Source organism: Erythrolamprus reginae, chromosome 1 (genome assembly GCF_031021105.1).
Source record: "Erythrolamprus reginae isolate rEryReg1 chromosome 1, rEryReg1.hap1, whole genome shotgun sequence".
NCBI lineage: Eukaryota > Metazoa > Chordata > Lepidosauria > Squamata > Dipsadidae > Erythrolamprus > Erythrolamprus reginae.
In genome coordinates, this window is record NC_091950.1 from 398,721,627 (window position 1) to 398,743,582 (window position 21,956).

General features: G+C 41.2%; 2 protein-coding genes across 3 annotated transcripts in view; both read left to right on the forward strand.

Moving 5' to 3' along the window:
• Nucleotides 1-21,956, forward strand: part of SUMF2 (sulfatase modifying factor 2) — a 323,736-nt gene that overhangs the window by 269,691 nt on the left and 32,089 nt on the right. The gene's annotated exons all lie outside the window — the stretch shown is intronic.
• TPST1 (tyrosylprotein sulfotransferase 1) overlaps nucleotides 1-21,956 on the forward strand; it is a 39,278-nt gene that overhangs the window by 13,256 nt on the left and 4,066 nt on the right. For both annotated transcript variants that reach the window (XM_070735134.1, XM_070735135.1), the window contains exons 2-4: nucleotides 4,332-5,281; nucleotides 15,639-15,837; nucleotides 18,371-18,421. In XM_070735134.1, coding sequence (XP_070591235.1) covers nucleotides 4,437-5,281; nucleotides 15,639-15,837; nucleotides 18,371-18,421 — 1,095 coding nt within the window. In that variant the 5' untranslated portion in view covers nucleotides 4,332-4,436. The remainder of the gene's footprint in view (nucleotides 1-4,331; nucleotides 5,282-15,638; nucleotides 15,838-18,370; nucleotides 18,422-21,956) is intronic.

Genomic DNA, 21,956 nt, shown 5'->3' on the forward strand with positions numbered 1-21,956 from the left:
TTTAATGTCAAACTTCTGACTTAGCTCTGGGGAGCAATTTTGTGCCCTGGGGCTTGAATGGCTCCTATGACCAGGATGGCATTTACTCTCTGATAGTACAGGAAGTTTAGAGCATTCTGTGCCAGGGAAATTTAATTTGATTGATTATCTATCTGTTTTGATATCATGCCTGTTTCTACTTTGGGAAAGGAGTGGGTGATAAGGTACTACCAGTGCCTACTGACATCTCAAAAGAGGTGGATAACTCAAAAACAATTTACCTGCCCTCTGCCCTCCCACCCTTGGTTAATAGTTAATAGAAGCAATAAATATTTTCTCGAATTGGCTTTAAAATCACCTTCTCCCAGGCTGTATTTTTATAATAACTGGTATTGAATGCGGATTGTGCCTGAATGTATATTTCTTGACTACTGCAGCTAATCAGGACATTGGGCTGTTCTGGTTTCAGGAATAGCCAACCAGATGCAGAATGAGGACAACAGCCTCGAGCCTTTAATATGCTGCTCATGTGCAGGGATGCTTTCTTTAAAAATATCTTTTTGTAGGTGAGGTCTCCAGAACTGAACACAGTATTCCAAATGTGGTCTCAGTCTCACCAGCGCTCTCTATATAGCGGGATCACAATCTCCCTCTTCCTGCTTGTTACACCTCTAGCTATGCAGCCAAGCATCCTACACACTTTCCCTACTAGCTAGAGGTATAACAAGCAGGAAGAGGGAGATTATGATCCCACTATATAGAGTGCTGGTGAGACCACATTTGGAATACTGTGTTCAGTTCTGGAGACTTTGCCTACAAAAAGATATTGACAAAATTGAACGGGTCCAAAGACGGGCTACAAGAATGGTGGAAGGTCTTAAGCATAAAACGTATCAGGAAAGACTTAATGAACTCAATCTGTATAGTCTGGAGGACAGAAGGAAAAGGGGGGACATGATCGAAACATTTAAATATGTTAAAGGGTTAATTAAGGTCCAGGAGGGAAATGTTTTTAATAGGAAAGTGAACACAAGAACAAGGGGACACAATCTGAAGTTAGTTGGGGGAAAGATCAGAAGCAACATGAGAAAATATTATTTTACTGAAAGAGTAAAATGGAACAAACTTCCAGCAGACGTGGTTGGTAAATCCATAGTAACTGAATTTAAACATGCCTGGGATAAACATATATCCATCCTAAGATAAAATACAGAAAATAGTATAAGGGCAGACTAGATGGACCATGAGGTCTTTTTCTGCCGTCAGTCTTCTATGTTTCTATGTTTCTTATAAATATGAACCAGTTGCCAAGCGTCTGAATTTTGATCACCTGATAAGGGGTATGCTGCAATGGTCATAACTGTGAAGAACAGTCATAAGCAGTGGTGAAATCCATTTTTTTTTACTACCAGTTTTGTGGGCATGGCTTGATGGGCGTAGTATGGCTTGGTGAGTGTGGCAGGGGAAGGATATTGCAAAATCCCCATTCCCATCCTGCTCTGGGGCCAGCCAGACGTATTTACCAGTTCTCTGAGCTATTCAAAATTTCTGCCCCAGAACCCATCAGAACCTGCTGGATTTCACCCCTTCCATAAGTCACTTTTTTTTTCCAGAGCTGTTGTAATTTTGAATGGACACTAAATGAAGTGTTGCAAGTGAAGGACTACCTGTACATCCACAGCTCCAATCAACACATATCTCATTCCTCCCAATATCTTTTTCTATATTTATCCATAAATATGTTAAACCCTAAAGAACACTTCACACATTCTTAACTGTCTCCCTTCTCTGCATTGAATAATTTGCTAAGCATTCCGTTCATTCTTATGCATGTTGAACTTCCAGTATGTAAATGGTCTTATCACATTCAGCAACTGACCTTTGGTTCAAAAACATTCTATAATTCAAGCACATGCTGTTTATTATACAGCTTTATAGATAGTAAAATTAAAAGTAGTAAAAAAATAAAATTGTGTTTATACATTTCTTAAAGCAGAAAAATCTGTATTTCTTCAACTTTGTACACTATCATCTTTGTAACCATTTCTCAGAAATTGCCTGACGGTTTCTCACACTTAACAAATGAATATAACTGAAGTTTTTGCATTTATACTTATGGCAGTTTCCTTTGACAGAGAAACAATAATATCTGTCTTCTAAACCAAAACCAGAGATGAAGTATTTACAAACGCATTAAATAAGTTATACAGCCAATTTGTTAGCAAACCACATTCATATTCTAATATTTTCTTGTTAGTTCACTTACATCTGCAACTTCAGCAGTTTTAATATTTCAGACAATTTATCAATTTTTAAATTTGTACATTAACATTAACAACATATGTTTCACTGCCCCTCTTTGATAACCATGCCACATTGCTCTTGAAAATATTCCTTGCAGTAATATTCCCCCTTCAGGTTTGTCCCAAATAATTCCATTTTAATTGTTATCCCTTCTTGAAGTTTCTTGTTTAGCCTGTCTCACCCTCTTTTAACATACATTTTGTTTTCATCCAAATTGCTCTGCATTATTTCGGTTGTTTCCATACATTTGTTTGCAATTAGATCAGCTTTTAAAAAACTTGGCAATCATAAAGATACGTGGACATCAGTTCTCAGAATTTCTCAGCCAGTTAAAGTCTACACATCTCAAAGTTACTAAATTTGAAAACACTGTACAGTATTAGCTTAGGATACATATACGTACTTCCACTTCTTAGTGTGTCTTTGATCAGTTAAAAACCTGCACATAATGCTTTTCAGTGAAACAGAAAAGGTATAGAAAACTTTCCAGCCTTAATTGCACATTGCCATATACAGCATCCTCTGCTAATAGCAAAAGTAGTACGTGTCAGTTTCAGCTGGTGGACTACAAGTGCAACTAAATCTCAGTTTTATTCCAAGCATGTTCATGTTATCCTCTTTGAGCAGATAAGAGTGCTAATCTAGAGAATATCTTGCAAATCAGCATATTGTTGCCTGTATCCTATCAACTCAGAGATATATTAGTGTCCTGAAACATACACAGGTTAGGTAGATGCACTAAGCCATCTCCCTAGATTTAACTGCGGAAAATTTTAGCGTGATATTCAATAACATGCTTGTTGGTGTTAAGCTTGATTATATTTGTTGTGGTTCATTCTACTGTGTGTACCCATATTTAGTTAAATTATGGTTCTCCATATATTGAATTGGATCATGTATTGATCTAAACCAGCATTCTCCACTCTTGCAGTTCTTGCTACAAGAATGTAGAAACTTGTGAAATTCTTGTCTTGAGAAGAATAGATGAGATTCTTCTTTCTAGAATCTGTAGCCAGCATGGCCTAATTGTGGTGATGAGGATTATGGCTCTGTGAAATTGGTTGTGGTATAAAATCCTTAATCTAATTTTAAACCATATGCTGTGTCCTTACCTGTGATGACCATCTCTTATTGTCCAGGACTTCCTAAAAATTATTCTCATTAATTGGTCCTTCTCATTAATTGGTTCCGGGAGGCACGATGAATACTAAAAACAATAAGTGCCAAATTGACCACGTGACTTATTACATGACCCTTTGTTTTGGCCAGGAAGAACTTCCTGTCTATCTGTTTCCCTATGTTAGTGACCTTCCCAGCATGGCTGACTTCCTATTAACCCTTTGCAGCCACCTTCCCTACATGGCCAATTTCCTGTCTGTGCTCCGTGGCTGTCCCCTCTTTCCTGCCACAGTGCATCAAGACCAAGCAAACAATGAGTACTGGGAAACATTTTAACGTCAAAATGTGTCGTATCAAATTTGACAATATTTGAAGCAGTCCAGTACCAAGATACCGCTGTATTTATTTAGTTCTTATCTTTATATTCTGACTTTCCATGATAATATGTAATAGGTCATTTTTTGTTCTCACAACGACTTCATGAGTGGCATGGGTCTTTTCATGGCTTTGTGGGGTGATGGTGGTGGTGAACGTGGGTCTTCCCAATTCCAAAGGTGCTTTTCCAAAAGGCAAACTGAACTTTCTTTGTTTTTCCTTGAAGACTTTTTGCTTCTCATCCAATAACTGAAGAGACTTCTTGGATGAGAAGCGAAGTCTCTTCAAGGAAAAACAAAGAAAGTCCAGTTCCAGTTGAAAGTCTAGGAAAAGCACCTTTGGGACAACTCTGGCTTGGATGACTGGGAATCTCCATAGACATTCAGAATTTCAATATTATGTTGTAACTACTGGATCCCATTAATTCTCGATCATGGATGATTGCGAGTGTTATCATTTTAATAGCTGGGATGTTGCTTGGGAGGAGATTTTAATCACAGTACTCTGATTTATTTTGTTTCCTTTTGTTTCCTTTATTTATTCCTCTGTTCCAGCAAGTCTTGATCTCTTGGGACCGCATTCTCCATGGCATGAAACACGGGCAGTGACTTGGGCCAGACAGCCACCTCTAACTGCATGAAGTGGCTGCTCTACAAAAGATGGTAGGGAAATTCAAGCAGAACCTCTTGCTGGTCTGTCTGGCGATTAGTTCAGTGACTGTCTTCTACTTGGGGCAACATGCTATGGAATGCCACCACCAAATAGAAGAGCGAAGCCAACTGACCCGACTGGAGCCAGCCAAACCAACCACAAGGACCAGCCAGAACACGAAGGAAAATGCCACGCTGGCTTATAACAAAGACATGCCTTTAATATTTATTGGGGGAGTGCCCCGGAGCGGCACCACCTTGATGCGGGCGATGTTAGACGCTCACCCGGACATCCGCTGTGGAGAAGAAACACGGGTCATCCCTCGGATTTTGGCTGTCAAGCAGATGTGGGCCCGGTCGAGCAAAGAGAGAATACGGCTCAATGAGGCGGGGGTCACAGATGAGGTGCTGGATTCGGCCATGCAGGCCTTCCTCTTGGAAATTATCGTGAAGCAACGGGAGCCAGCGCCTTACCTGTGCAACAAGGACCCCTTTGCCCTCAAGTCTTTGACTTACCTTGCCAGGATTTTCCCCAATGCCAAGTTTATTTTAATGGTCAGAGACGGCCGAGCCTCCGTTCATTCCATGATCTCCAGGAAGGTCACCATTGCCGGCTTTGATCTGACTAGCTACAGGGATTGCCTGACCAAATGGAACCGTGCCATTGAGATCATGTACAACCAGTGCTTGGAGGCTGGCCTTGACCGTTGCATGATGATGTATTATGAGCAGCTGGTCTTGCACCCTGACCAGTGGCTCAGGACGCTCCTCAAGTTCCTCCACATCCCGTGGAATCCTGCAGTTTTGCATCACGAAGAAATGATTGGGAAAGCTGGGGGAGTGTCCCTATCAAAGTGAGTCTCCTTCCTGAATAGGGGTTTTTAGAAAGTCCTGAGTTGGACATAGTTTGTCTAGTTGTTTTGTTTCCTCTGAAATACTCAAAAAGGGCTGGATTTTTTTTTTTTGTGGTCAGGGTTACAGATAACAATACCAAAAATGCATCGTGAAAAATTCAGAGAAATTGAAATATTTCTCTGCGTCAGCCATTCTTCCCCCCACCCATCAAAATTATGGTCATTTCCATACATTTCTGAAATTAGGAAAAATTCTCATGTTCAAATGCCAGGAATTAGCCTTCACTGCCGAAAGCCTCAAGGGTAGGCATGTGGGAAGGAACATTTTTCTGTTGTTACATTTTCCATTGCGGAAAAATTTCCTGTTTCTAAAATGGCATTATTTTAAAATTATTAGGCAAATTAGGTAAAAGCAGGGGTGGGCTGCTGGGGATTCTCAGGGGTTTGGGACAATCTCTAGCTAAAATTCTGTGCAGTTTGAAGAACCCCCAAATCCCACTCCTGGCTGGCTCGGCCCACCCTGCCCCACGTTTCCCAGGGGTCTTCACACAGCCCATTTTGGATGCAGGTAAGTGCAGGGCATGCATGGGGGCTCAGAGAGGGTGAAAAACGGGCCTATTGGAAGTTTGCAAAAGGTGGAAACAGGCCCGGACTGCAGAGGACCTCCGTAGCTCGGGGAGGGTGTTTTCGCCCTTGCGGAGGCTCAAGGAAGATCTGTGAAGCCCAGGTAGGGCAAAAATACCCCCTCCAACAGTGGTGCAGGAGGCCAACTAGGCCACACCCCTATGGCCACACCCACCCAGTAACTGGGCAAGATCCCCTTACTAAAATTTTTGAAGCCTACCTCTGGGTAAAAAGGATGCTCATTAGTCCAACCTTCTTCACAGGGTTGGTGTGTAGGGGTGTGTGTGTGTGGAAGAATGGAGGAAAGACTGCCTTGAGCTCTTGAAGAAAAAGAATGGTGGTTGTTAAGGAATTCCTTAAGACTTGGCTTAGCCACTTGAAAATTACCTATTGTCCTCCTGCCCTATTGAGTGGAAGCTAAATAGAAGAATAAAACAAGGGCAGTAATTCATGCAGAGATGTAGCAGATGCTCCTGGGCTTTTCATCATTTCAGTGCATGCATTTCTTATGATCAACAACAACCACCCTGTAGCGTGCAGATTGGGAGTGACCGGCTTCAAGACTATAAATATTTATTATTCATAAGATAAACCAGCAGGATCATTTTTTCACCAGTCGGATCAAGATTGAAGGACAAGCTAGCCTCCTTTTACTTTCTGATTTTCATCTGCAGTCTTAAAACAGAATATGAAATGCTGGTGCTGTGCGGAGAGAGAGAACACTTTGATTTTTTTGTAGCTGTTTGTCTTAGGCAGTGCAAATATGCAGCAGGCTAGAGCAAAAGAAAACAGGAGAGACATCTCGATAGTTAAGATGTAGATCTCAGACTTGTTTCTCTTCTTCACAATGCTGCTTTTTAAATGGAGATAGGGAGTAATTTTAAACATGCACATCAACCGTTCTACTTATTTTTTTTTTACAATAGAATAGAATTTTTTATTGGCCAAGTGTGATTGGACACACAAGGAATTTGTTTTGGTGCATATGGTCTCAGTATACATAAAAGAAAAATATACATTTGTCAAGAATCATGTGGTACAACACTTAATGATTGCCATAGGGGTCAAATGAGCAATGAAGAAACAGTCAATATTAATAAAAAATCTTAGAATACAAGCAACAAGTTACAGTCATAGATTCCTAAGTGGGAGGAAAAGGATGATAGGAATGATGAGAAAAAACTAGTAGAACTAGAAGTGCAGACTTAGAAAAACATTAGCAGCTATGTCAATCACAAATGGGGGTGGAACTAAAATAGGTTTGAAGCATGAAAAGGTGTAGGAAGTTTGTGAAATTTTAATTAGCCTAACAGGAAAATTGCTCTCTGTTTTTTCTACCTAATGAGTACTTGGCAGCTCAAACAAAAGAAAACAAAACAGTTAAAATCCTTTAAGAAAAATCCTTAAAATCATTACAGTTTAATGCATAATTCTGGACCAAACAGGAGTATCTTGATGGCTTTCTTAGAGAGGTGGAAAAACCAGTGGTGGTTTACTCCTGGTTTAGATGCTATCTGTAAATACTGTTTATGGCATTGAAGCCATTGATCAGTCCCAACTTACATGCCACAGTGTGGTACTGGTGAGAAGAAAATAACAGCTGGTCATAAGGAATGTATATACTCGACCAAAATGGCAACCACCAATGCCTGCTGCATCTCTGTATGAGTCACTACAGTAATTTTATGTGTATCTGTTTTGCACAACAGCAGGAAGTTAGGCCACCTGGTGCAACTGGTCAGGGTTTCAGGGAGCCCTAAGGGCTACGGAAAGACTGTCCAGGGGCTGCCTGCCTGCAGTTCTAGGGCTACAGATTTCTTAATTGAGTCTAATTGGATCATTCAATCAGACATGCAGGAAAATTTTAATTGGTTACTGTATTGATCAAATTCTTCTTGGCAGGGGTAATTCTTCAATGTCCTCAGCTCTGTTTGGATAATTCAATTATTCATGATCTGAAAGGCACCAGAGCTCCCTGCAGCATTGTATCATGGGTGACTGTTCTAAGCCATTCTCCCTTTAGCTAGAATTCTTATTGATTGCATATATGCTTCTATGCACACATAATCCTCTCCTTTCTCCTCCCCCTTTTCCCTAAAACTAAGCCTCTATGGATATGTTTCCCCCTATTTTTAGGTGAAAGGAGAAAATTTGATAAACTCCCAATTAAGCTACTGATTTAAAACTTGCTGTTTAGACCGGTGTTTCCCAACCTTGGCAACTTGAAGAGATCTGGACTTCAATTCCCAGAATTCCCCAGCCAGCATTTGCTGGCTGGGGAATTCTGGGAGTTGAAGTCCAGATCTCTTCAAGATGTCAAGGTTGGGAAGCACTGGTTTAGACCATTAGAAAGAATGCTTAACAAATGAAAATTGTTTGCACCCAAGTTGTGCTGTGATGGAAATAGTTTGCATCCTGGTTGTGCTGTGAGTGTGTACACGCACGTAAGTAAGGAGTAATGTTTCATAAGTTTAAAAGTCCAGTTTGTTTGTACTCTCATTTCATTGGCCTTCATTGCTCCCCTAACACTCTTATGCAGCAATATTTACTTAGAACATTACCCAGAGATTGTCCAAGCCTTACTCAAAGGAGTTTTGAACCTCCACAGTGGACCTCTGCTGCCCAGCTCCTGTTTGTTATGGTTTGGGTGATGAAGCCAGTTCTGTCCAATTTCATTTCAACCCTCTGCCCCCAGAAAACCAACAACAGCACAAAGCAAATCTGGACTGACATTGATGTGAAAAGAAGCTGCCTGAACTGGCAGTAACTCAAGGCAGCACGAGATGCGCTGTGGCTGAAACGCATTGCCAACGTGGCTCTTGGCTGAAAGTCTGGATGTGTGGAGTCTTGCCATTACTAGCACTGTAACTCTGGCATTTGCCCTCTTCTTAATAAAAAACAGCTGGTGGGGAGAATGTCTTTTTTTTTTTTTAAAGGAAGCAGCGGACAGTGAATTCCCCTCCCCATTTATTATTGTCAGCAGAGCCATAAAGCAGAGAAATAAACATAGAAACATAGAAACATAGAAACATAGAAGTCTGACGGCAGAAAAAGACCTCATGGTCCATCTAGTCTGCCCTTATACTATTTTCTGTATTTTATCTTAGGATGGATATATGTTTATCCCAGGCATGTTTAAATTCAGTTACTGTGGATTTATCTACCACATCTGCTGGAAGTTTGTTCCAAGGATCTACTACTCTTTCAGTAAAATAATATTTTCTCATGTTGCTTTTGATCTTTCCCCCAACTAACTTCAGATTGTGTCCCCTTGTTCTTGTGTTCACTTTCCTATTAAAAACACTTCCCTCCTGGACCTTATTTAACCCTTTAATATATTTAAATGTTTCGATCATGTCCCCCCTTTTCCTTCTGTCCTCCAGACTATACAGATTGAGTTCATGAAGTCTTTCCTGATACGTTTTATGCTTAAGACCTTCCACCATTCTTGTAGCCCGTCTTTGGACCCGTTCAATTTTGTCAATATCTTTTTGTAGGTGAGGTCTCCAGAACTGAACACAGTATTCCAAATGTGGTCTCACCAGCATTCTATATAGCGGGATCATAATCTCCCTCTTCCTGCTTGTTATACCTCTAGCTATGCAGCCAAGCATCCTACTTGCTTTCCCTACCGCCTGACTGCACTGTTCACCCATTTTGAGACTGTCAGAAATCACTACCCCTAAATCCTTTTCTTTTGAAGTATTTGCCAACACTGAACTGCCAATACAATACTCAGATTGAGGATTCCTTTTCCCCAAGTGCATTATTTTACATTTGGAAACATTAAACTGCAGTTTCCATTGCTTAGACCATTTATCTAGTAAAGCTAAATCATTTACCATATTACAGACGCCTCCAGGAATATCAACCCTATTGCACACTTTAGAGTCATCGGCAAATAGGCAAACCTTCCCTACCAAACCTTCCCCTATGTCACTCACAAATATATTAAAAAGAATAGGACCCAGAACAGATCCTTGTGGCACACCGCTTGTAACCTGACTCTGCTCAGAATACTCGCCATTAACAATAACTCTCTGATGTCTACGCTTCAGCCAGCTGCAAATCCATTGAACTATCCAGGGATTAAGTCCAATCTTCACTAATTTATCTATCAGCTTTTTATGTGGAACCGTATCAAAGGCTTTGCTGAAGTCCAGGTAGGCAATATCCACGGCACCACCTTCATCCAACACCTTTGTGACATAGTCAAAGAAATCAATGAGATTAGTCTGACATGATTTGCCTTCAGTAAAGCCATGCTGATTTGGGTCTAATAAGTTATTGTTTTTTAGGTGCTGATTTATCCTCTTTTTGAGTAGAGTCTCCATCATTTTAACTACAACTGATAAAGCAGTTGGGGTTTTTTTTTTGTGTGAGGTGGGAGGGAATATTATTTGCTGCCCTGTGTTTGAAGCCGAGAAGAGTGAAGGCATCTTGGAGAAAGAGGAAGAAGCTCAATAGGGTTCAGGCTACTTCAGTTAACTGCGAGCTGTAGTTCAGCAGTTCAAATCTCACTACTGGCTCAAGGTTGACTCAGCCTTCCATCCTTCCCAGGTGGGTAAAATGAAGACCCAGATTGCTGGAGGCAATATGCTGATTCTGTGAACAGCTTAGAGAGGGCTGTAAAAGCACTATGAAGTGATATATAAGTCTAAATGCTATTATTTATTTATTTTGTCCAATACACAATAATACACAATGAAGGTTATAGAGGATATAGTAGAGAAGAAATACGAGATATAGGAGAAACTATAGGACAGGGGACGGAAGGCACTCTAGTGCGCTTATGTACGCCCCTTATTACTAATACCAAGTCATGTTTTTGGTCTGTCTGGCTCAAAAACAGGGATTGGCAGTAGACTTCCAGGATTTCAGAGAGGATTGCTTCCAGCCTTACCTGATGAAGCTTGATTGCTCTTTTCCTCCCTATTGGCAGCAGAGAATCCAAAATTCGGCTAAATCATGTGTGGGACTGAAGCTGGAAAAATGCTTTGCTGCGCTTGTTGGATCCTCCTTCATGATTTTAAAGACTTTTCTAGAGTTTCTATGGTGTTTTTTTTTAATGAGCTGCTAAATCTGAAGCATCTTTCTTATTTACTGCAGTGAGCTATGAGCCGGAATGGTAAATTGCACTTGCCACCGCGGCTTGTATGTTCTTGCGGGACCAGCGCGATTTTGCTGCTGCACCTGAGCAGGTAGCAAAATTGCGCATGGAGCCACAGGTAAAACCTTGCTGAAACATGGGTGCAATTTTGCTACCACCACAGGTGCAGCAGCAAAATTGCGCTGGTCCCGCAAGAACTTATGAGCTGCGGCGGCAAGCGCAATTTACCGTTCTGGCTCGTAGCCCATCGCTGCTTATTTACTAGACCCACCTCTGCTTCTATAGTCAGCAAACCACATGCCGTGGGAGCTGAATTCAGAAATAAAGCTGCCTCTAAACATGAAAGTTTAATTAGTCCATCATGGTGGCTATTGGCCACAGATAGATATTTTTCTTTCTTTTATTCTGTACATGCCTAATTGTCCATTAAAATTGTCGAGGTTGGTGGTCCAATAAAAATTATGGTGGTAAGTCCCAGAGTGTAATGAAACACTGAGATGAAGAGTTTTTTCTTCCATCTATCCAAAACATATCACAATTTGTTTCATTAGGTAATCCTGAATTCTTGGTTTATTAATGCAGATTCAAACAGGCTGTTAGCAATGGCTTTGCCTGTCCTTTCTCAATGACAGGCCAGGGTATGTTTACATAACTTGTGTTGTTACCAGGTCAATTAAAGACTTCATTGTGTTCATTGTGTAACAAACTGCATTTGACTGAAATTAACTGAAATTAATATGGACCAATGTTTGCAGTTAAAATAATGAGCCCTGTTCATCCTTTACTATAGAAACTCATTAAATAACCCTGCTTGCTTTATTTCATTTCAACCCATCTCAAGAGTTGCTGCTTAAGGGATAAAAAGGACAGCCGACTTCAACTTCTGAAAAAAAAGGGCTTGATATAAAGCTAACAAAATAAAATAATTTAATTTAAAATGTAGTTAAAAATTTGTTGGCCAATCAAATTAACAGGATTGTTCTTTAAGGACAATTATTTTCCTGTTGGTTCAAAAATTACAATTAATGATGATTTTAGGATGAGGGAAGAGCCATGCGACCTGCTGAAGCCTCAGGTTACACTCCTGCTAGAGCAGTGGTTCTCAACCTTGGGGTCGGGACCCCTTTTGGGGTTGAACGACCATTTCACAGGGGTCACCTAAGACCAGGGGAAAAGACAAATTTCCCATGGTGTTAGGAACTAAAGCTGGTGCCTTGGAATTTATTTTTACAATCCAACGAATCAGGTGTTTACAGTGGGGGTGTCCCTCTGGCATTCCTGCCAATCAGCCTAAAGCTCTGTTGGGAGAATTGGTGCTAGACTTATGGTTGGGGGTCACCACAACATGAGAAACTGTATTAAGGGGTCGTGGCATTAGAAAGGTTGAGAACCACTGTGCTAGAGAGAGATGAGACCACTTAGAGGTGATGCAATAGAGCCGTGATGGCAAACCTATGGCATGCATGTCATGGTGGCACGCTCAGCCCTCTCTGAAGGCACATGAGCCGTCACCCCAACTCAGCTCCAATGTACATGTGCATGGCCTGGCCAGATGATTTTTGGTTCTCTGCTGTGCATGCGCAGGGGGTGGAGCAAATACGGGAGATGGGTGCTCATGCATGGGGGTTGTGCGCGCATGCACAGGGGGCAGGGGAAGTGTAGAGGGGTGCGGTGCGCATCCCCCATAGCCTGTTTTTGGCCCCAGGAGGTTACAGGGAGCCCTGCTAGGCCCAAAACGGGGTGTGGAGGGGGTTGTGCACACATGCGGGGGATGTGGCACAAGGGGTCATGCGCACACGGCATTATGGATGCATGCACGTGCATGCACATGTGTGTGTGCATGTGTGCACTTTCAGCACATGATGACAAAAAGGTTAGCCATCACTGCAACAGAGGTATAAAATTTCTGGATTTGTTGCTGTAAAAAAAGACAATTTTTCTCATTTTTTTCTGGAAGAAATATTGAAACATATGCAATAATTGTACTCATTTTATCCTTCACATATCTGCTTTAGGAACATAAAATGTATATCTTGCTTTACTCATTAGAAACTATCATTTTTGCATGTTTATTAAATGCAAAATTCAAATTTTAATTACACCATTTATTAAGTTTTAATTTTTAAAAATCTTTTTGTTACAAATGAATGAATGAATTACTGAACCTCTAGAAAAGCTGAGAAGTTAATTTTTTCTGTTTGATTTGGTCACATGAATAAGACTGAGAAGAGAAAACAAAAACAACATGACATTTAAATAGGATTATATATTCTCTTAAATTTTTTATGGGTTTACATTTTTAGAAAAACAGCTAAGGAAACCAGGAAAAAACAGATTCTTCATAAAAATACAGTATTGCTTTTACACACTGCCTAGTTTCTGAACTATTATTACTGTACTACCAGTTTCTGCATTTCCTGAAATTTTATTTTTACCCTTCCGAGGGATTTCTAAAATAAGAGGTTTGCTCAATGAGGCAATCTTCATACTCTCTTACTTGATACAGGTGGTCCTCAACTTACAACTATTCAGAAAAGTGAATTATGACTGTCTTTCACACTTTACAACCCCAGTGGTGGGTTCTAGGCGCTAGGCGACTCTGTTCCAGTAGCAGTCGCCAGATTGCACAATTTGTATGCGACCGCTCTGGTGCCGATCCCTTGGGTGGCGCCATCTTTTTGCCCCTGAATTTGGGGGCTTTTTTTTTGCTTTCTGCGCATGCACAGAAGCAAAATCTCACGCAAGATTTCGATGTAATTTGTTTTATTTTATATTTTATTTATTTTACAGTATTTATTTTATTTTATTTCATTTTATTTATTTTAATTTATTTAATTTATTTAATTTATTTTATTTATTTTATTTTATTATTTTATTTTGTTTTATTTATTTTATTTATTTTATTTTATTTTATTTATTTTATTTATTTTATTTATTTTATTTATTTTATTTATTTTATTATTTTAATTTATTTTATTTTATTTATTTTTTCAATTTTTTGAGTCAGGGTGTCTTACAACATGTTAGCAATAGCACTTTTTTTAACAGAGCTAGGCTATTGCCCCCACAATCTGGGTCCTCATTTTACCCACCTCGGAAGGATGGAAGGCTGAGTCAACCTTGAGCCGGTGATGAGATTTGAACCATTGACCTTCAGATCTACAAGTCAGCTTCAGTGGCCTGCAGTACAGCACTCTACCTGCTGTGCCACCCCAGTTCCTGTACATGCATGCTCAAATCAAGAGGATGTGTGTGCAGCGCACCGGTATCCAGGTATGCAGGAAAGTGCAACCCGCTGCTGAACCATCCCCATGGTCACATGATCAAAATTCGGACACTTGGCAGGAGGCATGAATTTGCGACTGTGATCACTGTTAAGTGATCAGCATTTGTAACCTTCCCAGCTGACGTCCAACAAGCAAAGTCAATGGGGAAGCCAGATTCATTTAACATCCGCATGATTGACTTAATCAGTGCAGTGATTGCTTAACAACTGTGGCACTAAAGGTTGTAAGATGAGGCACAACTCACTTAACTGTCTTGCTTAGCAACTGAAATTTTGGGCTTAAAAAAAAAAATTTAAAAAAAATTCCACAATCTGCATATTCACATCTATGCATGTACCCTAAATCATATTATAACATGCATAATTATGCATTTCTATCCAATATGTCATAAATCAATATCCTAGTTTTGCACCTATTTATACTGCTATTTATTGGGGGGGGTTTCCTCATTTCATAGCTCTCCCCTTATCTCCCTCTCCTCCTTCAATCTTCTTTCTTCTCTCCTCCTTCCCTCCTCTCCTTCATTGTGGGCTTCATTGTGTTAGTAAGTCAAGGATTGTCTGTAGTCATTTATACATCAACATTATAATAGTTTGGTTATTTTCTTATTATTAGAGTTGAAAGGGACCTTGCAGGTCATCAACTCCAACCCCCTGCTCAAACAGGAAACCCTACACCACCCCAACCAGATGGCAGTCCAGTTTCCTTTTGAATGTGTCAAGTGATGGGGCGTTCACAACCTCTGCTAGCGGGCTGTTCCACTGGTTGATCACTCTCAACTGTCAGAAAGTTCTTCCTTATTTCCAGGTTAAATCTCTCCTTGGTCAGGTTCTGTAGGTAAATTACACGTATTATATTTGGAGCAAAATAAAAAGTACAGATAGTCCTTGATTTACAACAGTTCATTTAGTGACCATTCACCAGCAACATTTTTCCTCTGTTGTGACCCAAAGACATTGCTTTCTTCTCATCTCCAGTCCCTGGCTGCAATGGCTTCAGGTCATCATAGGATTTTCTCCTCCGCCCCTCCCACTTCTGATGTTATCCGAAGGCCCCTCAAACTGCACAGAATTTATAGGGCTATGCTTTACTGGGGATTGTCAATGACTGAGGGGGGGGGCAATATAATAAGAAATAACAATGAGGATAGTACAGATTCCTAGCATGGTGGTTCTGTTTTCTCCAATTCAAAGATGCATGAACATATCATACCATCTCTGCAATGGCCAAGATTAACAAAAAGCAGGTAGAGCTTGCATCCCATTGTTTTGTGAGGATAACTTTCGTGCAACTATCTCAATTAATATATGTGTGCATCTACTGTATTTTGGAGCAGAGTTGAAAGATCTACGGACCAAGTTATTAAGCCAGTTAATGTGGAAGCCTTGTCAAAATGGGTTGGGAAAATCCCCACCGACGTCCTACAGGATATGCCAGTGATCGCACCGATGTTGGGGAAGCTTGGCTACGACCCCTATGCCAACCCACCCAATTATGGGAAACCGGATCAGAAAGTCCTTGAAAACACAAGAAGGGTAAATTGCCAAGTTATATTTGTTTATGTATGTCTGTGTGTCTTATTTTCATTGAAATAATGAGGTTGGTGCTATTGCAAAGTTCAGGTCCTTTTGTAGAATGCGTTGGGCAAAAAAAAAAGAAGGACAACTGATTTTGGAAGTACACAAATGGGATTGGGGGGATCGAAATCAATGTGCAAGTCACTGCTGTGTCCTTCAAAGAAGAATTGCATTTGATAAAGGTCTCTGCCATTCAAGTGGGTCTGGCATAGCACAATTTGGGATGTTATTTTATTCCATCCATCCATCCATCCATCCATCCATCCATCCATCCATCCATCTATCTACCTACCTACCTACCTTCTAATCTAATCTAATCTATCTATTTTCTATGCTGCTCCTCTCCAAAGACTCTCCTTGGCTTTCGCTGCCGAACTGTTCTGGGATTTAAAATCCAATTCATTTACATTTTGGATATCTCCTTTGTCTGTTCCTCTATGGCAGAGGTGTCAAACTCATAGCCTACGGCCGGATGCGTCATACACTGGTCACCCCATCCCAGTTTAGTGAAGGGGGAAAAACGTTGTGATATGTCACGTGACGTGTTGTCATGAGTTTGACACTCCTGCTCTGTGGTCTTGCATCTAAAAGAATGATGATAAATGCAGCATTTTAAACAATACTAGAGGTAACGATAATATACAATAGCAAATTGTAAAAATTACATCCAATGCACAAAATGGCTTATCCAACAGTTGGGCGTTAGAAAGCGAATGGATGAAAGGTGCAAGTAAAGGTACTCAGCATAGTTTTGTAACAGCAGTTCTCTTGTAATTAAGAAAAATGAGTTGACTTGGTGAGTTGAGCTTAGTTCTTAGTGACTTTATAAATATATCCATCTCAAGTATTATTTTGGTAACAACAAGGCAGTGGTCTGCTTTAGATTTTTAGGAAGTCTTTTGGACTCTCCATCTTGTTCTGGTTTCTGGTAGAACTTTAACTGTTACAAATAACTCTTACTAAATGCAGTATTTCATAAACAAAGAAACTCCATCTTTATTTCTCTTCCCTTCCGTATTCAAAATACAGTTTATACTAGCACATCCCTCTTCCTCCCGTTATCTTTCTTAATTGCATTCCTCATACATTCCTCCCAGCCTTCTCAGTTTAACAAGATTTATGTACTCACAGCATGATTCAAAAACAGCAGAAATGACTATAAAATAACACAGAATGCATTTGCTTCCTTGGGAGCTAAACGGAAACACCTTCATTTTAGCTCTACAACATTGAAACTCCATCCTTCTTCCCCACTGACCCCCTGACGTACCAAATACATCACTCCAGTATTTAACCCATTCCTCCCCTTAATATCTTCTTCCAAACACCTGTTCCTTACGTTTTTGGACCCTTCTGAATTTAGGATTGACCCAGTGAACGTCTGATTCTTCCTCGCTAGATTCTGGACTCATAGCCACATACTGTGCCTGGCCTCCCACCTGTTTTACTACCTGTAACCCCAGGCCCACTACTAATTCATAAACACTATCTGTATCAGAGTCCTCAATTTCTTCATCATCTTCCAACTGATCAGGAGTATGTACAACACATCTTAGTTTTTGAGATCACTCAGAGACCATGATGTGTTGCTCCCACTCTACAGAAATTGCTTGACTGATTTACTCACGGCAGCTTTCCTTCTTGCCCTTCCTTGAATCTCTATATCTATTGACTCCCCACCTCCACCAAGCTTCTTACCTGGGGAATCAAAGATTGCTGGTCCTGCTACAAATCCAGTTTTAATGATACTTTATCTTGCCTAACAAGTACTCTTTATAGGACTTTCTTCCTTATAAAAGCATCCTGAACATCAAAAGATCAACAGAAAATGCGAGGGGTGGATTGGGACATATATGTAGGCTGTTCCTTTTCCCAGAGCCCTTCTCTATCAGCTTAATTTAATTTAATTTAATTTAATTTAATTTAATTGACTTCTATGCCGGCCAATCCCGTAGGACTCGGGGCGGCTTACAACAATAAAAACAGTATAATAGTACAATAATAAAAAAGAAGTCGAACAACAACAGTAAATAAAACCCCATGACCCTAACAACCCATTATGAACCCGAAAACCAATCTAACAAACATACATACCCAACAAACATAATTAGGGCATGTCTGATGTTAAACTTCACAGCCCCCAGGCCTGTCAACAAAGCCAGGTTTTAACAGCCAATAGAGTGGGAGCAGTGCAAACATCGGGGGAGGGGGGAATTGGTTCCATAGAGCCGGGGCGGCAACAGAAAAGGCCCTCCCCCGTGGTCCCGCCAACCTACATTGTTTAGTCGGCGGGACCTGGAGGAGGCTGATTCTGTGCAATCTAATAGGCCTCTGGGAGGTATGTGGCAGGAGACGGTCCCGTAAATAATACTTGGTGTAATAATGATACTCTGATTTCTATCAAATGTTTAGGACCACAAACAGGTATTGAGTGTAATGGGCCCTGGAAAAGTATTAATATTGTTTCAAAGTTTGTTTTCTTTTCTCCCAGGTTTATAAAGGTGAATTTCAACTTCCTGACTTCCTAAAAGAAATGCCACAGGTAAGGATTCTTGGAGACTTCATCTCATGAAGGATCTAGGGAAATATTAGTAACATAAGTGACCTTCTGATTCAAGGGCCATGCAGATGAATACAATCAGAACTGTAAATTGAATTCACCTGGTGAAGTGATGTTGAGTTATAAACAGCAATGATCTCTAGCAGGTTCTGTCTTAACCTGAGTTGTTTTCACACCCAGGTTTGTTTTTAAAAATGTACAAAAATATTTCATAAGCAATTATTTTGTACATTTCTCAGTTACCATTTATTTCAGCTTCCCCCCAGGCTGCTACCCACCAGATTTATTGGACCATTTTAGTGTATTGAGATATATGTCATAGTCCACAGTTGTCAATAATGTCCATCTGGCAAGGCTAAAGAGGAGTTGAAGCTTTTTAGTATGGCCATTTTTAAAAAATTAAATTGGCTTTCATTGGCAACTTTGGGAGAGAACATGAGGACCGCCTGTTGTTTTGAAAACTCAGAGTATGCACCCACATTTTGTGCAATAGCACATTAATTTCATGGGTGGGTGGGGAATTGCCTCCAAAACAATAAACGAGAGAACAATTTTATCCCCATTGAACTTTGACCTTCTTCTCATTGCAGCTAAGGAAGACAGTAGAAAGGAAATCCCATATCAACCTAAAATGAAGGAGTTGATAAAGTAGAGTAGTATGTGCTATTTGTCTTCTTTTTTTAGATCACAGCCCGCTTTCTTGGCTGCAGGCACCAGAATTTGTACTGATAAGCAGCTGTTGCGTGTGGGCCTGCATATGTTTTGTCTCATTTGCAAAAGAGCTATTTCCCTTAGCTCTTCGTGGTTTTAAAAAAAAAATCAATTTATGCCTTGGCTTGGCTGGCCAGTGCTTGACTAATTTGTAGCCATAAAGGATTTATCCCTGTTTGGGTTTGTGTGGTGTACCTTCTCTCCAATGCTTAATTCTGAATTTTTTGTCTCCTTTTATCTCATACCCCTGAAATGTTCTACAAAACTTGCATTTTAAGTTGCCAACCATTATTTATTTATTTATTTATTGATTGATTGATTGATTGATTGGATTTGTATGCCACCCTTCTCCATAGACTCGGGGCGGCTAACAACAGTGGTAAAAACAACATGCGACAATCCAATACTAAAACAGCTAAAAAACCTTATTTTAAAACCAATCATACATACAAACATACCATACATAAATTGTAGAAGCCTAGGGGGAAAGAATATCTCAGTTCCCCCATGCCTGACGACAGAGGTGGGTTTTAAGAAGCTTACGAAAGGCAAGAAGGGTGGGGGCTAATCTAATCTCTGGGGGGAGTTGGTTCCAGAGGCCGGGGCTGCCACAGAGAAGGCTCTTCCCCTGGGTCCCGCCAAACGACATTGTTTAGTTGACGGGACCCGGAGAAGGCCCACTCTGTGGGACCTAATTGGTTGCTGGGATTCGTGCGGCAGAAGGTGGTCCCGGAGATAACCTGGCCCGGTGTCATGAAGAGCTTTATAGGTCATAACCAACACTTTGAATTGTGACCGGAAACTGATCGGCAACCAATGCAGATTCATTGTATTTCATTGAAAAAGTTGTAAGACTACTCATAACTTTTGGGAAACAGTGATTGGAAAAAAATCCATGTGGAGCAACAATAAAATAAAAAATCAGATGCTGAGCAATCTAGTGAAAACTGAATATGCTCAGCCTCTGTAAAATGCTGATTGTGGAGTAAGGTAAAAAAAATGTGAAGTGGTAGAATATTTGGAAGAAGGTATCGTTGCGTGACTGGCACTCCAAAGAGACTTTCGCCTTACAACTTTTGGCCACAAGCCCTACATGTTCCATTAATTGAAGGAACCAGAAAGCATTAGCAAAAGAGCGTCTAGTGTCAAAAGGATGAGACCTACCAGAGAAGGCTCATCTTCAGGTTGCTGACATTCCTAGAAATATACCTGACCGCTGTTGAAAATAGAATGCCAAATTCCATGGATTTTCCCTCCAATCCTCACGTTTAGTTTTTAATCCCCCACAAATGAAACATTCAGATATAAACAGCATTGCACCACAAATCAGTCTAATACAGTGTTTCTTAATTATTTTCTTTTATGTCCCCCCAGAAAGAAATAAACATTTTGTGTCCCCCATTCTCCACCAAAGCGTGTCTCGCGGTCCGCTCTGCCTGACCTGCTACCCCTAAATTGTGCCCCACTGCGAGATGTGTGTCCTACCTGATACTTATACCGGTACCTCTGTTGCATTCCTCAGCGTTGTGTCCAGGGCAGCCCATTCTAAAAGAAAACATCTCGAGAGTTCGAGAAGTTTGATTGAACTTGCAAACTTGTGAGATGTTTTCTTTTAGAACAGGCTGGTACTGATACAATTGTCAGGCAGGATGCACGTCCTACTCCCTTTGGCAGTGTTTCCCAACCTTGGCAACTTGAAGATATTTGGACTTCAACTCCCAGAATTCCCCAGCTGGCTGGGGAATTCTGGGAGTTGAAGTCCAATTATCTTCAAGTTGCCAAGGTTGGGAAACACTGCCCTATGGCAAAAATAAAAGCACGTTCCCCAGGGTTCACATGCCCTCCCTGACATTGCTCCATGCCCCTCCCAGCGAGTGGCACCCCACTATTTGAGAAGCTCTGGTCTAATACCATATACAGTGATCCCTCGAGTTTCGCGATCTCGATCTTCGCGAAACGCTATATCGCGATTTTTCCACCGATTACGTCACTCTCTTCCTTCCTTTCTCATCTTTCTTTCTCTCTCTCTCTCTCTTGCTTCTTCCTCTCTCACACTCTCTTCCTCCCTCTCTCATCTCTTTCTTTCCTTCTCTCTATTTCTCTATCTCTCCCCCTCTTGCTGGCGGGCGGTGGGCGGCGGGCGGGCGAGCGGGGGCATCAGCGAGGAGCCGGGGTTTCCCCTTTGCGTGGGCGGCTGGGAAACCCTGATCTTCGTCTGCTCGCTGCTGCTGCGCCGAGCAGATCAGCTGCTGGGCGGCCGAAGGAACCTTCCCTGGGTCTTCCCGGCCGCCCACGCAAAGGGGAAACCCCGGCTCCTCGCTGATGCCCGCCGCTCGCCCGCCCGCCAGCAAGAGGGGGAAGACCCAGGGAAGGTTCCTTCGGCCGCCCAGCAGCTGATCTGCTCGGTAGCGCAGCAGCAGCGAGGAGCCGAATCGGGTTTCCCCTTTGCGTGGGCGGCGGGGAACGCAAACTCCACCATCTACGCATGCGCGGCCATAGAAAAAAAGGGCGCGCATGCACAGATGGTGTTTTTACTTCCGCAACCCTACATCGTGAAAAATCGATTATCGCGAGGGGTCTTGGAACGGAACCCTCGCGATAATAGAGGGATCACTGTATTGATATTTACATATGATACACTACGAGTCCTTTGTAGTTTATTGCCATCAGCCAGGTCTTTATTACTAGAGTTATCTCAACCCAAGTTGGCATTTTGGCAAACTTGGTTTTTTGCCTTGTAATGAATTTCCTTTCAAAGATTTTAAACTGTTTTAACTAAGCATTAGTTAACCAAGCAGATTACATA